Source organism: Notolepis coatsorum (assembly GCF_963971535.1).
Source record: "Notolepis coatsorum genome assembly, chromosome: 4".
In the NCBI taxonomy this organism is placed as follows: domain Eukaryota; kingdom Metazoa; phylum Chordata; class Actinopteri; order Aulopiformes; family Paralepididae; genus Notolepis; species Notolepis coatsorum.
Genome location: NC_140168.1, coordinates 114,606,096 through 114,623,259, shown reverse-complemented (window position 1 = coordinate 114,623,259; position 17,164 = coordinate 114,606,096). Strand labels below are relative to the sequence as shown.

At 45.3% G+C, this 17,164-nt stretch overlaps 1 protein-coding gene across 2 annotated transcripts in view; it reads right to left on the bottom strand.

The window, feature by feature from the left end:
* nectin4a (nectin cell adhesion molecule 4a) overlaps nucleotides 1-17,164 on the bottom strand; it is a 178,534-nt gene that overhangs the window by 79,941 nt on the left and 81,429 nt on the right. For both annotated transcript variants that reach the window (XM_084312976.1, XM_084312977.1), the window contains 2 exons: nucleotides 6,483-6,634; nucleotides 1,421-1,580 (listed from right to left, as the gene is read on the bottom strand). In XM_084312976.1, coding sequence (XP_084169102.1) covers nucleotides 1,421-1,580; nucleotides 6,483-6,634 — 312 coding nt within the window. The remainder of the gene's footprint in view (nucleotides 1-1,420; nucleotides 1,581-6,482; nucleotides 6,635-17,164) is intronic.

Here is a 17,164-nt window from a genome sequence, read left to right as displayed (position 1 = left end):
GACGTTGCTCAGGAGGAATCGGCAGGTTCTGGTTGTCGCTGCGATGTGAGCAGAGAAGTTCAACTGGTCGTCGAGGACAACACCAAGGTTCTTGGCGGTCGGGGACGCGGTCACAGCTGCATTCTCGACTGTGATGGAAAGGTCGGTCAGGGGGGAGGATTTGGGGTCGTGGTCCTTGGTTATGAGCATCCTTGGTCCCGCATGTTCCATTTTTTAAACTCAACCCTTTTCTCACCGTACACCCCATGTGCACACGTCCAGAGTTAATTATATTGCCTATTTTTATTTCCACTGTACTATAATTCTATGAGCTGTATCATGCCGTCTTCTACTACCTGTACCCCCCCCCCCCCCCCCCCCCCATGCTGCTATGATGTGATGATTTCCCCAACGGGATAAATAAAGGAATATCTTATCTTATCTTATATTGTGTGTGTGTGTGCTGCTAATAAACTAACCAAAACAAATCATGATAATTATGAAAACTATATAATTAAGCTGTAGCCCTATTTTCAGAAATGTCGCCTAAAGGTACATGCCCAAGTAAATGGAAGATTGCTCCACTTCTACAAGGTCAATTAGCATGTTCTTGGTATCTAGGAACATCTAGGGACCTGGGGGTATGTATTCCCAGTGTCGGAAATGGTGTGTCTGTTACTAGGCTTGAGTAAATTGTGATGAAACAAAGGAGAATATAAATGATGATTTCTTTTGCATCTTTGCCGGTGAATAACACCATGAAAACATTGAGGTTCTTCTGATTTCGCTCACTGAGCTCGTTCAGCACCTTCTTGAGATCAAGTGTAAAGAAAATCTAAGCAAATGAATAAAGGGCATGTGGGGGACAATAATGGACAATAGAATTCACATTCATATTCTGTCACCTCCATGTTCAATGTTATGCACAGGGTGTGGTTAGAGGGCATTGACGTTATGTAGTCACACGGGTTGACGTGATGACGTATTAGTTTGTATTAAGGAAGTGGGAAGTAAACATGAGACGTTACGTGTATTGCATCTAAACAACCGTCTGGCAGTCTGTTTGTTCCGCACTCCTACAGGCAGATGATTAAACAGAAGGATTTGTAGATACAGTAATAATTATAATCCATTTGAATTATACATGAATTATAAATGACCTTATTATGGCCAAGTCATACATCTATGGATAGGGAAAAAGCTCCCTCGCGGTTTCCTTTATTATATTTATTATATAGGGATCCTATAGTGCTGTATGTTCGTGCTGCAGGACCAGGGGAGCTTATGTGCTGCTATTGTTAATTATTGTTAATAATGGGTATTTTCTTATTATACATCATTATTAAACTTTTTCTGGTCCAGCTCCTTGGCCAGTTTCCTGTTGTTGCGATAATGATAAATAACAACAATAATAATAATAATAATAATTATTAAACATCACCTCTTCAGGTCCAGCTCCTTGGCCAGCTTCCTGTTCTTGCGTCGGTGGTGACATGTGACGCTGATGACGATGATGAGCATCACGATGAGCAGCCCGCCGGCCGCCGGCCCCACGACCATCATCAGGAAGCTGTCGAGAGACGCCCGCTTCTCGGGGACCGCTGTGAGGGGGGGGGGCACAGGAAGTGTGAGGGGGGGGGCACAGGAAGTGTGAGGGGGGAGGACACAGGAAGTCATGTAGTACAAGGGCAAAGGGCCTCTCTGTCCTGATTCTCCTGGACCTGTCGGCAGCCTTCGACCCAGTCAACCATCAGATCCTCCTCGCGGCCCTCGCAGGAATGGGAGTGGCTGGCTCTGCGCTGGCATGGCTGACATCATACCTCAATGACCGCTCCTACCAAGTGTCATGGAGAGGGACCCTGTCGGCCACCCGCACCCTGCGAACGGGTGTCCCCCAGGGCTCGGTCCTAGGAGGACCCCTTCTCTTCTCCCTCTACACTAAATCACTGGGTAACATTATCACGTCTCATGGCTTCTCGTATCATTGCTATGCCGATGATACTCAACTCTTCCTCTCCTTCCCTCCCTCAGATATCCACGTCTCTGAGCGGATCTCCGCCTGGATGACGACCAACCACCTCAAACTGAACCTAAGCAACACAGCTTCACCTGCCGGCCAAATCCTCCCCCCTGACCGACCTTTCCATCACAGTCGAGAATGCAGCTGTGACCGCGTCCCCGACCGCCAAGAACCTTGGTGTTGTCCTCGACGACCGGCTGAACTTCTCCGCTCACTGCAATGACCAAGACCTGCAGATTCCTCCTGAGCAACGTCAGAAGGATACGCCCCTTCCTGACAAAATAAGCCACCCAACTCCTCGTCCAATCAACAGTCATCTCCCGCCTCGACTACTGCAACGCACTGCTAGCTGGCCTCCTGGACACTGCCACCAAGCCTCTTCAACTCATCCAGAACGCAGCGGCCCGTTTGATCTCAAACCTACCAAAGTCAGCCCATGTCACCCCACTTCTAAGGGACCTGCACTGGCTCCCCATCGCTGCACGAATCCGCTTCAAGGCCCTCGACCTAGCATACCGCGCAGCGAAGGGAGCGGCTCAAGTCAAGTCAAGAGTTTTATTTGTCACGGCATACAAGCAGTGGCGGCTGGCCACTAGGGGCGCTCGGGCGCCGACCCCCCTGGTTAACCCTGGTTAAAAGAGAGAAGAATAAGAAATACTTTTTTTTGTTTTTTTGTTTTATAGCCCTATAAATAATATAAACATGTTTAAAATGAATAATATTTACTCATTTTAAGTATGTTTGTGTTTCCAATGCACAATATAACGTTAATATATCAAATATAAATAATCGTTTTCCTGAACAGGAAGTGACTCACTGTCTGATAGAGAATACGTTCCGTTACCGTAGCCGCATTTCTCCTCGCTGCATTTCTCTCGGGCTAGACGCAATAGCGCTTTGAGTGCGCGTGCACGCCGTGCACTGTTTCATCGCTGTATCCGTCGCAGCCAATCAGTGTGTAATGCGCTGTGCGTTGAAATATGATGTATTATGATGGAACACGGGCGCGTTTTGAAGCGGTCTAAGCAAGAGGCGTCTATAATTTCCGTAGCCGCATTTCTCGGAGACGCTCTCTGATTGGCCGACGCGGCGACGACAGTACTTTTCCGTAGCCGCATTTCTCGGTTTTGCTTAAAAGTGGACGATAGAACACCAGGTAGTTTGCAGGATGTTCGATGCTGTGTGTTGTGATGCAGTCTCGAGTCTGGACAGTGGGCAGTGGATATACATCGACAACAGTCTGGGGGACAGTCAGTGGACATACACTTTATCAAGCCCTCCGTCTGGACCACGTTTCAATTAAACAAAGTAAGTTAATTCTCTCTCTCTCTCTCTCTCTCTCTCTTAGCCACTCAGCTAACGTTAGCCGCTGTTAGCCACTCAGCTAATGCTAAACTAACTAACGCTCTCTCTCTCTCTCTCTCTCTCTCTCTCTCTCTCTCTCTCTCTCTCTCTCTCTCTCTCTCTCTCTCTCTCTGGAGTGGAGTTTCGTTTGGATTGAAAATACGTGGATTATGGCTTGTTCAATATCGTCTATGTTTGAATGAATGAATGAAAACTTTATTAACAGATTGCAGAATGGATGGGTACAATACAGTACGGCTCAATACACACAATTGTTAAGGGGATGCAGACCAGAGAAAGACGTTTGTCTTGTTTACATCAGGGTCCCCCGTTTTCGATTCATATCGATAGTTTAATAGCTAGCCTTGGCTCGTTTAACAATATGCAAAATATGTGTACAGCCCTGTACTCATACTGAAGTTATTCTTGGTATATACTACTACACATACTAGGTCTGATTGTGTAACGAATCGATTCCACGTCGCGCTGTGTGTGAGAGAGAGAAAGAGAGAGGAGAGATAGAGGGGGATACTAATTAATTCCGCCCCCCGTGAAGAATTCACGAGCCGCCATTGCATACAAGTATACAATGAAATGCGGGGGGTCTTGCCCGCAACGATGTGCACAATACAATAGTAATATATAATAGAATCCAATATAACGACATTGTGCAAATAAAACAAGTAAACAGAGTAGGGCATATCGGTATGTGTACATGAGTTATTTACAGAGCATGGTAGGACATGCTAGGTCCTGTGGTAGTGCAATACACTGTTAGCTACGGATGAGGCACTGGGTCTTTATGTACATGCTATATTATACAATCTCAAGTTATACTATACTATTCTTAAAGTGACCTTTCCTTTTGTAAAGAGACCATAAGTGTGAGCGTGTGCAGCTCCCGCCTACCTCCGGTCAATGGTCTCTAACTACACTCCCTCAAGACCCAATCTTTCGCTGTCGACTAAAAACACACTTCTTCAATCAATATCTGAAATAAAAAAACACTAACCTTCTTACTGTCTATACTACCATGCACTCTCCCTACTATACTAATATGTCTTATGTCTATGCACTCAATACTGCAGCACGCATGTTTCAGCACTGTTTGATGAACATTGTTACTCAGCTGATAGAGTTGTACCCTTCCTGATGACTTGTCGTACAGAACTTGTAAGTCGCTTTGGATAAAAGCGTTCAGCTAAATCACAAAATGTAAATGTAAATGTAGTACATTTGCAAACAATATCATTCAATTGCATACAAAAAACTAGAAAGGTGCACTCTGTACAAATCTCCACCAGGAGGCAGCACACTGGAGACACAGACAGACCGCTAGCCATTTATAGTTATAAGCATTGGCATGCTAACGCTAGACGGTAATAGGAGGCATAGGAAGGATGTTAGGAAGCATGTTAGGAAGCATAGGAAGCATGTTAGGAAGCATGTTAGGAAGCATAGGAAGCATGTTAGGAAGCATAGGAAGCATGTTAGGAAGCATGTTAGGAAGCATAGGAAGCATGTTAGGAAGCATGTTAGGAAGCATAGGAAGCCCCAACAGGTCCACGGAGGACGCCATAGCCCATGTGCTGCACACAGCAGCATCACACCTGGACAAGAGGCAGGGGAACTATGTGAGAATGCTATTCATCGACTACAGCTCGGCATTCAATACCATAGTCCCCTCCATACTCATAGCCAAGCTCAGGGACCTGGGCTTGAACTATGACCTCTGCCAGTGGGTCTTGGACTTCCTGACGGGCAGACCCCAGGTGGTAAGAGCAGGCAACTGCACCTCCTCATCCATCACCCTCAACATAGGGGCCCCCCAGGGCTGTGTTCTGAGTCCCCTCCTCTACTCCCTGTACACACACGACTGTGTGGCTCAGCGGAGTAGCAATACAATCATCAAATTTGCTGACGACACAGTGGTGGTGGGCCTGATCTCTGCCAACGACGAGAGGGCCTACCTGGAAGAGGTCAAGGTCCTGGCGGGATGGTGCCAGGAAAACAGCCTCTCCCTGAACGTCAGCAAAACAAAGGAGATGATTGTGGACTTCAGGAGGTCGGGGGTCAAGGACTACAGCCCCCTCAGCATCGACGGGGCACCGGTTGAGAGAGTCAACAGCTTTAAGTACCTCGGAGCCTACATATCCGAGGACTTGACATGGACCACACACATTGACAGTGTTGTGAAGAAGGCACGACAACGCCTCTACTTCCTCAGGCGCCTAAGGAAGTTCCAAGTCAGTCAGAAGATCCTTAAGAACTTCTACTCATGTACAATAGAGAGCATCCTGACTGGCAACATCACCTCCTGGTTTGGGAATAGCACTGCACAAGACCGAAGCAGACTACAAAGAGTGACACGTTCAGCCGAACGCACAATTGGAGGGGGGCTCCCCACCCTCCAGAACATTTACAACAAGCGGTGCAGGGGGAAGGCTAAGAGAATTATTAAGGACTCGAGCCACCCGAACAACTGCCTCTTTGAACTGCTGCGGTCAGGCAAGCGATACCGGAGTCTCAAGACGAGCACAGAAAGACTCAGAAGAAGCTTCTATCCCCAGGCCATCAGGCTGCTAAACGAACAATGAACACTATGCAACAACCATCAAATACACACAGCACACACATCCACACGCACACACTCACTTTAAACAAACACACTGTAGCACCCACTCCCCACACTTTATATTTATTGATGAAGGATTGCACTACAACTCGTACACCTTACTGTAAATTGTACCTAAATTGTACCTCATCCCATTTCTGCTTTGCACTATATAATATTGTACATTAGTACACTGCATAGTATTGTATATTATATGGTAACTCAGTTACGTCTATTCTGCATCGAACATTGTACATATGTCTATACTGAACACTGTGACCTCATTTTCTACTTCTAATTTACATGCTATACTATGTTATTTGATACTATCTTGTCTTGCACAGTCTCTGGAGCGTAACAGTAAGAAGCATTTTGTATGAAAGTATTCTGTACTTCTGTATGACAACTATTAAAGAAACTAACTAAACGAAACATGTTAGGAAGCATTGGAAGGATGTAAGGAAGCATAGGAAGCATTATGTTTTTGTGCCCCTTTAATACAGATGTAAAAACAGCATCACCTACCGGAGACTCTGACCTCCACCTCCGTCGTCCCTGAGCCCACGTCGTTCCTGGCCACACACTGGTAGACGCCCGAGTCCGACGCGTTCAGGGGCCTGAACGCCAGCGTGCCGTTAGGGTGTGGGATGGCACCTTCTGGCAAGGCCCCGCCCTTTCTGCAAACAGCACAGACACATACAGAACATTGACCACGCCGGCAAGATCGACGGGCTTCACAACACCAAGAGTTACAGCAGCACGGCTCCACTGTAGTGTATTTACACCTGTTTCACCTTCTATACCTGTGTCACTGTATAGCATAATTATACTGTACATACACCAGTTTAGCATATATTACCAGTAGCTTGTTATATATATCACACTTAAATAACTCAATAACACTAAATTACATTGTATATTGTTATTACACTTTTACTGAGTGTTAAATGTGCACTCCTTTCCGTTGTCCTGTACTTGTGCTGCATGATGACAATACATTTGAATCTGATATAATCTTTGTTTGTTTCAGCATCACATTCTGTTCAGAGAGAGACACGACCAGAGAGAGAGACCAGAGAGAGACCAGAGAGAGAGACCAGAGAGAGAGAGACCAGAGAGAGAGACCAGAGAGAGAGACCAGAGAGAGAGAGACCAGAGAGAGACCAGAGAGAGAGACCAGAGAGAGACCGGAGAGAGACCAGAGAGAGACCAGAGAGAGAGACCAGAGAGAGACCAGAGAGAGACCAGAGAGAGACCAGAGAGAGACCAGAGAGAGAGACCAGAGAGAGAGACCAAAGAGAGACCAGAGAGAGAGACCAGAGAGAGACCAGAGAGAGACCAGAGAGAGAGAGACCAGAGAGAGAGACCAGAGAGAGACCAGAGAGAGAGAGACCAGAGAGAGACCAGAGAGAGAGAGACCAGAGAGAGAGAGAGACCAGATAGAGACCAGAGAGAGAGACCAGAGAGAGACCAGAGAGAGAGACCAGAGAGAGAGACCAGAGAGAGACCAGAGAGAGAGAGACCAGAGAGAGAGACCAGAGAGAGACCAGAGAGAGAGAGACCAGAGAGAGAGAGACCAGAGAGAGAGAGAGACCAGATAGAGACCAGAGAGAGAGACCAGAGAGAGACCAGAGAGAGAGAGACCAGAGAGAGAGACCAGAGAGAGACCAGAGAGAGAGAGACAAGAGAGAGAGAGAGACCAGATAGAGACCAGAGAGAGACCAGAGAGAGAGACCAGAGAGAGACCAGAGAGAGACCAGAGAGAGACCAGAGAGAGAGACCAGAGAGAGACCAGAGAGAGACTAGAGAGAGACTAGAGAGAGACCAGAGAGAGACCAGAGAGAGAGACCAGAGAGAGAGACCAGAGAGAGACCAGAGAGAGACCAGATAGAGAGAGACCAGAGGGAGAGAGAGAGAGAGAGAGACCAGAGAGAGAGACCAGAGAGAGACCAGAGAGAGAAACCAGAGAGAGACAGAGAGAGAGACCAGAGAGAGAGACCAGAGAGAGACCAGAGAGAGAGACCAGAGAGAGACCAGAGAGAGACCAGAGAGAGAGACCAGAGAGATACCAGAGAGAGACCAGAGAGAGACCAGAGAGAGACACGACCAGAGAGACCAGAGAGAGACCAGAGAGAGACTAGAGAGAGAGACCAGAGAGAGAGACCAGAGAGAGAGACCAGAGAGAGAGACCAGAGAGAGAGACCAGAGAGAGACCAGAGAGAGACCAGAGAGAGACACGACCAGAGAGACCAGAGAGAGACCAGAGAGAGACTAGAGAGAGACTAGAGAGAGACCAGAGAGAGAGACCAGAGAGAGACCAGAGAGAGAGACCAGAGAGAGACCAGAGAGAGACCAGAGAGAGAGACCAGAGAGAGACGAGCTACAGAACAGAGGAGGAGCTACAGAACAGAGGAGGAGCTACAGAACAGAGGAGGAGGAGCTACAGAACAGAGGAGGAGGAGCTACAGAACACACACTGCAGGTGGCGAGACTAACGGACTTAGCTGCTATGAGCCCCGATCAATCATAACACACACACATACGTCTCACCCCCCGCGTGTATGCTTTCCCTAACGCAGTTGTGTTTCCGCGTTCCCGTTTTGCGCTCTGATTGGCCGAGCGCGCGCATGAGCCGCGGTAAGCCTCTCAGCCAGGCAGGAATACTAAACTCCAGTTAACCTAATTTATTCAAATGCAAGTATTGATTTCGCCGTAACGAATCATTAAAAAAAGATACCGTTAACTGGAATATGTTGTTTCTTTACACATATGTTGGATTATGGAATTGGTTTGTCAAACCAATAAAAAATCGCGAATTACATGCATCATTGTTTACAATGAACGGTGGGGCTAATCGAAAGGACTGGACACGGACAAGTTAAACAGCAATCAATTAATTTAATATAACAGTCCGGTTCTGTGTTTGTTGGTGTCTGTAGATTGTTGGTGAACAACTAACTTTAGGTTCGTTTAACTTGTCCGGCTCATGCGCGCGCTCGGCCAATCAGAGCGCAAAACGGGAGCGCGGAAACACAACTGCGTTGCGGAAAGCATACACGCCACCCCCCCTCTCTCCCTCCCTCCCTCCCTCCCCCCCGCCTCTCTCCCCTCTCCCTCCCCCCTCCCCTCCCTCCCCCCTCCCCTCCCCCTCCCCTCCCCCTCCCTCCCCTCCTCCCCTCCCTCCCCTCCCCTCCCCTCCCCTCCCCCCTCCCCTCCCTCCCCTCCCCTCCCCTCCCTCCCTCCCCTCCTCCCCTCCCTCCCCTCCCCCTCCCTCCCCTCCTCCATGTGAAACTGTCTCTGGTAGAGGTGACTGCAACAAGCTGCAACTTGACACGGTAATGACACCAGCGGTTACTGCAGCCGCGTCTTTGCATTGACAAAGCAGACGGGTTTGCCCCCCGCTGTCACAGCCACGGTATGTAGAGCCGTGTGTGTGTGTGTGTGTGTGTGTGTGTGTGTGTGTGTGTGTGTGTGTGTGTGTGTGTGTGTGTGTGTGTGTGTGTGTGTGTGTGTGTGTGTGTGTGTGTGTGTGTGTATACAGGGGCCTCTACATAAGTAGGCATGACAGAATAGTAGATTTGATAGCGAAAGATATCTCTTAAATTTTTAGGTCTTCCATCACGCTGTTTAAAGGGGAACTATCTTATAAATGGCCTTTTTCAGTGTTTCATTGTTTCCTAGCTATGTGGACTTATATTAATATGATCTATGTCTCTAATTCTCATATTGGCGCATTCTTCCAATTCTCCTCTCACAATATTCACCCTCACTGAACTGAGTCATCTGAACATGTGCTGATCTGTGATGTCAGAGAGACGCCGCTGCATGTTAATGTTCAGGCGGTGGTTCAGGTTTACCATTGTGGTTGGAGCCCAGGCTCAAAATGGAGAGGAGATCTTGAGGTAGAAAAATGCTGTTTTTGAGGACTTGATTAGAAATACAAAACAATGAATTAAAAAAAATTAAAAATTACAGAGGTGTTCCATAAACTCACAGGAATTGTGTAAAAGTGCCCAAATAGTGAAAGAAATAGTAAAATAGTTCATTCTACTGTGAAGCCAAGCATGTTCAACCTGTGCAATGATGCTTCCGTGTTCTCTAATATTACAGCTAACACCCCTGATGTATTTGTGGTAAATGATGGGTTTGGGAGAGGGAGGTAAGGGGTTTTAGATGGTGTGTTGTGAAGTTTAGACTTCAGAGAGGGAGGTAAGGGGTTTTAGATGGTGTGTTGTGAAGTTTAGACTTCAGAGAGGGAGGTAAGGGGTTTTAGATGGTGTGTTGTGAAGTTTAGACTTCAGAGAGGGAGGTAAGGGGTTTTAGATGGTGTGTTGTGAAGTTTAGACTTCAGAGAGGGAGGTAAGGGGTTTTAGATGGTGTGTTGTGAAGTTTAGACTTCAGAGAGGGGGGTAAGGGGTTTTAGATGGTGTGTTGTGAAGTTTAGACTTCAGAGAGGGAGGTAAGGGGTTTTAGATGGTGTGTTGTGAAGTTTAGACTTCAGAGAGGGAGGTAAGGGGTTTTAGATGGTGTGTTGTGAAGTTTAGACTTCAGAGAGGGAGGTAAGGGGTTTTAGATGGTGTGTTGTGAAGTTTAGACTTCAGAGAGGGAGGTGAGGGGTTTTAGATGGTGTGTTGTGAAGTTTAGACTTCAGAGAGGGAGGTAAGGGGTTTTAGATTGTGTGTTGTGAAGTTTAGACTTCAGAGAGGGAGGTAAGGGGTTTTAGATGGTGTGTTGTGAAGTTTAGACTTCAGAGAGGGAGGTAAGGGGTTTTAGATGGTGTGTTGTGAAGTTTAGACTTCAGAGAGGGAGGTAAGGGGTTTTAGATGGTGTGTTGTGAAGTTTAGACTTCAGAGAGGGAGGTAAGGGGTTTTAGATGGTGTGTTGTGAAGTTTAGACTTCAGAGAGGGAGGTAAGGGGTTTTAGATGGTGTGTTGTGAAGTTTAGACTTCAGAGAGGGAGGTAAGGGGTTTTAGATGGTGTGTTGTGAAGTTTAGACTTCAGAGAGGGAGGTAAGGGGTTTTAGATGGTGTGTTGTGAAGTTTAGACTTCAGAGAGGGAGGTAAGGGGTTTTAGATTGTGTGTTGTGAAGTTTAGACTTCAGAGAGGGAGGTAAGGGGTTTTAGATGGTGTGTTGTGAAGTTTAGACTTCAGAGAGGGAGGTAAGGGGTTTTAGATGGTGTGTTGTGAAGTTTAGACTTCAGAGAGGGAGGTAAGGGGTTTTAGATGGTGTGTTGTGAAGTTTAGACTTCAGAAGGGAGGTAAGGGGGTTTTAGATGGTGTGTTGTGAAGTTTAGACTTCAGAGAGGGAGGTAAGGGGTTTTAGATGGTGTGTTGTGAAGTTTAGACTTCAGAGAGGGAGGTAAGGGGTTTTAGATGGTGTGTTGTGAAGTTTACACTTCAGAGAGGGAGGTAAGGGGTTTTAGATGGTGTGTTGTGAAGTTTAGACTTCAGAGAGGGAGGTAAGGGGTTTTAGATGGTGTGTTGTGAAGTTTAGACTTCAGAGAGGGAGGTAAGGGGTTTTAGATGGTGTGTTGTGAAGTTTAGACTTCAGAGAGGGAGGTAAGGGGTTTTAGATGGTGTGTTGTGAAGTTTAGACTTCAGAGAGGGAGGTAAGGGGTTTTAGATGGTGTGTTGTGAAGTTTAGACTTCAGAGAGGGAGGTAAGGGGTTTTAGATGGTGTGTTGTGAAGTTTAGACTTCAGAGAGGGAGGTAAGGGGTTTTAGATGGTGTGTTGTGAAGTTTAGACTTCAGAGAGGGAGGTAAGGGGTTTTAGATGGTGTGTTGTGAAGTTTAGACTTCAGAGAGGGAGGTAAGGGGTTTTAGATGGTGTGTTGTGAAGTTTAGACTTCAGAGAGGGAGGTAAGGGGTTTTAGATGGTGTGTTGTGAAGTTTAGACTTCAGAGAGGGAGGTAAGGGGTTTTAGATGGTGTGTTGTGAAGTTTAGACTTCAGAGAGGGAGGTAAGGGGTTTTAGATGGTGTGTTGTGAAGTTTAGACTTCAGAGAGGGAGGTAAGGGGTTTTAGATGGTGTGTTGTGAAGTTTAGACTTCAGAGAGGGAGGTAAGGGGTTTTAGATGGTGTGTTGTGAAGTTTAGACTTCAGAGAGGGAGGTAAGGGGTTTTAGATGGTGTGTTGTGAAGTTTACACTTCAGAGAGGGAGGTAAGGGGTTTTAGATGGTGTGTTGTGAAGTTTAGACTTCAGAGAGGGAGGTAAGGGGTTTTAGATGGTGTGTTGTGAAGTTTAGACTTCAGAGAGGGAGGTAAGGGGTTTTAGATGGTGTGTTGTGAAGTTTAGACTTCAGAGAGGGAGGTAAGGGGTTTTAGATGGTGTGTTGTGAAGTTTAGACTTCAGAGAGGGAGGTAAGGGGTTTTAGATGGTGTGTTGTGAAGTTTAGACTTCAGAGAGGGAGGTGAGGGGTTTTAGATGGTGTGTTGTGAAGTTTAGACTTCAGAGAGGGAGGTGAGGGGTTTTAGATGGTGTGTTGTGAAGTTTAGACTTCAGAGAGGGAGGTAAGGGGTTTTAGATGGTGTGTTGTGAAGTTTAGACTTCAGAGAGGGAGGTAAGGGGTTTTAGATGGTGTGTTGTGAAGTTTAGACTTCAGAGAGGGAGGTAAGGGGTTTTAGATGGTGTGTTGTGAAGTTTAGACTTCAGAGAGGGAGGTAAGGGGTTTTAGATGGTGTGTTGTGAAGTTTAGACTTCAGAGAGGGAGGTAAGGGGTTTTAGATTGTGTGTTGTGAAGTTTAGACTTCAGAGAGGGAGGTAAGGGGTTTTAGATGGTGTGTTGTGAAGTTTAGACTTCAGAGAGGGAGGTAAGGGGTTTTAGATGGTGTGTTGTGAAGTTTAGACTTCAGAGAGGGAGGTAAGGGGTTTTAGATGGTGTGTTGTGAAGTTTAGACTTCAGAGAGGGAGGTAAGGGGTTTTAGATGGTGTGTTGTGAAGTTTAGACTTCAGAGAGGGAGAGCAAAGTACAGAAAAAAATTTACCGGTATCGATTCCCAGGTAAAAAGAAACATTTTCAGGCTCGGTGTCCTGAAAAGACCCACCACGTAGGCCAGATCCACGCCGCATTTTACAATAAACCTCTGTGGGGCTGCTTAAAAAAAATATTATAAGCGCAAATTTAATCGCAATCGCAATATCTGTCAGAAAAAAAATTGCAATTAGATTATTTCCCAAAATCGTGCAGCCCTAGCGCAATCCACAACCAAACTTGGGCAGGTGCTAAGCAAAAAAATATAACATGAATTTTTTATTTTATTACACAGAGTGCTGCTGTGATGTTTCGGGCTCTCGACATTAATTATCATAAAATGAATTATCATAAAATGTTTCTCCTTTCCATAGGCTCCTTTTAGCAGCTATGCATTACAACCACAGTGGGAACCGAACAGTGGCCACTACTGGTGCTGGAGAACCGCGCTACACAGTGTCCTACCCTGGGTTCTGTAAAGGGGAACATCAGAACCACGCTACACAGTGTCCTACCCTGGGTTCTGTAAAGGGGAACATCAGAACCACGCTACACAGTGTCCTACCCTGGGTTCTGTAAAGGGGAACATCAGAACCACGCTACACAGTGTCCTACCCTGGGTTCTGTAAAGGGGAACATCAGAACCATGCTACACAGTGTCCTACCCTGGGTTCTGTAAAGGGGAACATCAGAACCACGCTACACAGTGTCCTACCCTGGGTTCTGTAAAGGGGAACATCAGAACCACGCTACACAGTGTCCTACCCTGGGTTCTGTAAAGGGGAACATCAGAACCACGCTACACAGTGTCCTACCCTGGGTTCTGTAAAGGGGAACATCAGAACCACACTACACAGTGTCCTACCCTGGGTTCTGTAAAGGGGAACATCATGTGCATCCCATCAAAGACAAACCATCTTACGGTGTGTGTTCAATTACTATTTGGAATTATCAACAATTTGCATATTTGGAAATACTGCTATACTTTTATAATGTGTGTTTCAATATAATATTCTCTTCTCTTCAGACTATGCATTTGATTTGATGGGCTCTTTGAAGGACCAATATGCCAGAAGTCCATCAGCCCTGAGAGCCGTCAGTGAAGGTTTGGCGGCTGCTGCTCCTCCCCCCATTGCAAGGACCTTTCAACAGGTGGACAAGGCTGAAGCTGTCACTCAGTACCTGACACAGAAGTCCCGCTTTTCTTCTGGCCACCAGGATCGCTAGTGTAACCCAGGTTTCAGATTCATAACTATTTAGTCATGGGGACATAAATAGTTAATGCCATTGAATAAGAACAGTATCAAAAAGATTCCCCCAGTTGCAAAACCGAAGAAGCGTTGCAGTTAAAGTAGCCTGCGGTTTTGGCCAGGTTTTTCCAGCACCCCGTTCCACCCTGGGAGCAGTTCCAGACCACCCATCACCACGTGTGCCCACGCGGGACGAGGTGGTGTGCCGGATCGATACAAGATGGCGAGCCAACCCACTGAACCTCTGATATAGATCAAGGCTATGCCGGCCTGATCTGAATACCCTTGTTGCTCAAATCCTGTTGCCTCAACAGTCTGGTAGGATTGAGAATTGCCTTCCTCATTCCCAGTGAGGGAGTGGATCAGGAATTAACGAACTGATTGAACTTGAGTCATAAGAACTTCCAAGGACCATATCCTTTTCTATGACACGAACTGATTGAACGAGAACACAAGGACTTCCAAGGGCTTCGACCCTGTTCACCTTTTGTTATTTTGATATTGTATTTGATTTGATTTAGTTTGATATATGGGTACAGATATTCTCCTATAAGAAGGGAGAATTAAAGGGTAAATACGCCCAGTAAGGTACCTGAACTACTGACGTTCTCTTGTAAAGAGGACGAGTTAAAGGGTCAATGTACCCAATAAGATACTTGAATCCCATTGATGACATATTGATTATAGTTGAATCACTGATGGTTCTCCTGTAAAGAAAGATGGTAAATTCACCTAATAAGGTTTGCATTGCATTCCTATAACCTGGAATATTTCTATTGGTACTTTGTTTGTAGTACACCTTCAAAGGAATAGGAGCATTTCACCTAATAAGGTATTTGCATTCCCTGTACGTAAGGGTTAGGTTTAAATTAATATGTTTAAACATTTACCTATTGAAATGATAAACTGATATAGTTTACTGATGCTAAAAGGATACATCCAATATCCAACCTTGAACCTAGCTTTTAGCTAGAGATAACCTCAGGGACGTCTGAACCAAACCTAATGTGTTGATCCAATCAACCTAGGACTTGATATCGAACTAACCCTCCCGAAAGAAGGAGTGGTTAATGAAAGAACCTAAAAATGATACTTCACTCTACCTCATTGTATTTGCATTCCCTGCACGTAAGGGTTAGGTTTAAATTAATATGTTTAAACATTTACCTATTGAAATGATAAACTGATATAGTTTACTGATGCTAAAAGGATACATCCAATATCCAACCTTGAACCTAGCTTTTAGCTAGAGATAACCTCAGGGACGTCTGAACCAAACCTAATGTGTTGATCCAATCAACCTAGGACTTGATATCGAACTAACCCTCCCGAAAGAAGGAGTGGTTAATGAAATAACCTAAAAAAGGATACTTCACTCTACCTCATTGTATGTATTGTAACTGTCTAGCTAGTGTGGGATAAAATCAATTTATTTATGTCCCTATATACATTTATTCACGTCTTCCTATTATCAGGTCTCAGCCTGTATTTATTTGAGCATGTCTGTGGCCAAAACTGAGGTGTCAAAATCTATTTGTTACCGGAAGGGTCACTACAGCTGTTGCTAAAAAGCCACTCTGCCCTCACCAAGCTAAGTAGAACTGTCCACTCTCAGCTGTTTGTGTAAATACTCTGTAATATTGAATATTCACTCTGTAATAAATATTTGATTGCTAACACCCTCTCCTCATCTTTCAAGGTCAATAAAAGAATATGCCTTATCACTAGCGCGCTTGAGAATAAAATACCGGTCACTGTTATAACTTTGTCTCTGGTCTGCTATTGTGTATATTACTCCTCTCCTCATTCGAACCTAGAATTCAATGATATAGATTCGAAAATAGATTCAATGTTGACTATACTATACATGGCCGTTTACTGTGTAAGAAGCAAATGATGAGAAAATCTTTGTTTTTATTTATGACTTGCAAGTCCAATTGTATTGCCATATGGTCAATCTGTGATAAATGATAACACAGATGGCATATAGTATATCATATCTTTGACAATAGTGACCAAATGTTTTTGGCATCTAAAGAATAAAAACATAAATACTGTCGATTCAGTTAAATAACTTTATTGGCTCAAGTCTGGCCATAAGAAGCCTCTGTAGTTTCCACCTTCCTCTGGAAACGTCCGTCTGATGGCGTGGACTACACAGGCAGGTATGACCTTCCTATTGTGACGACCAAGTTTACCATAAACCCAGCGAACAATCTGTCTGTACGCTGTGTAGCGGTATTGGCTGGAAGAGAGAGATAGATTGCTTTATTAATGATAAGACAACACACACCCTGCTTTATTAATCGTGCAAGGGACATTCTTGTGTCATAGCACTGTAGTAGGCATGAAAATACAGGTCATGTTCATTTCAGGTGTGTCAGTCATACTTTTCATAAAATATTGTACAACTTACTAAAAAGTCCTGAGGGTGAGTGCTCCATGCTCCTGGCGGAAGGCAAGATATGCTATCTGCAGCACAAAAGGATTCAGACAGGAACCTTCAAATCCTGGATGTTGTGTTAGACAACGGATGTTCTCAGGTCTGGGTGCTAAATCCTCTACTAGCTTCCAATAGGGCTGTATCTCTCTGCAACACATGCTCTCTATACCAGTGGTCATAGGTTGACATTCTCCACACAGACACCTGAGTTCAAAGACAGAAAAAAGAAAAGGTCACCGAACAAGTTTGAACTTTAGGCTACTGCTGACATGCAGACGCAGTAGTAGCCCTACCAATGAAACCAACTGTTATTGATACACTGCAACGTTAGGCTATCACTATGAATTGAAAATGGGGGACCCTGATGTAAACAAGACGAAAGTCTTTCTCTGGTCTGCATCCCCTTAACAATTGTGTGTATTGAGCCGTACTGTATTGTACCCATTCTGCAATCTGTTAAATAAAGTTTTCATTCATTCATTCATTCTATACTGTCGATAATGACGCTTACCACGACGTCTGAGCGATCCTCCACCTGTTGTTG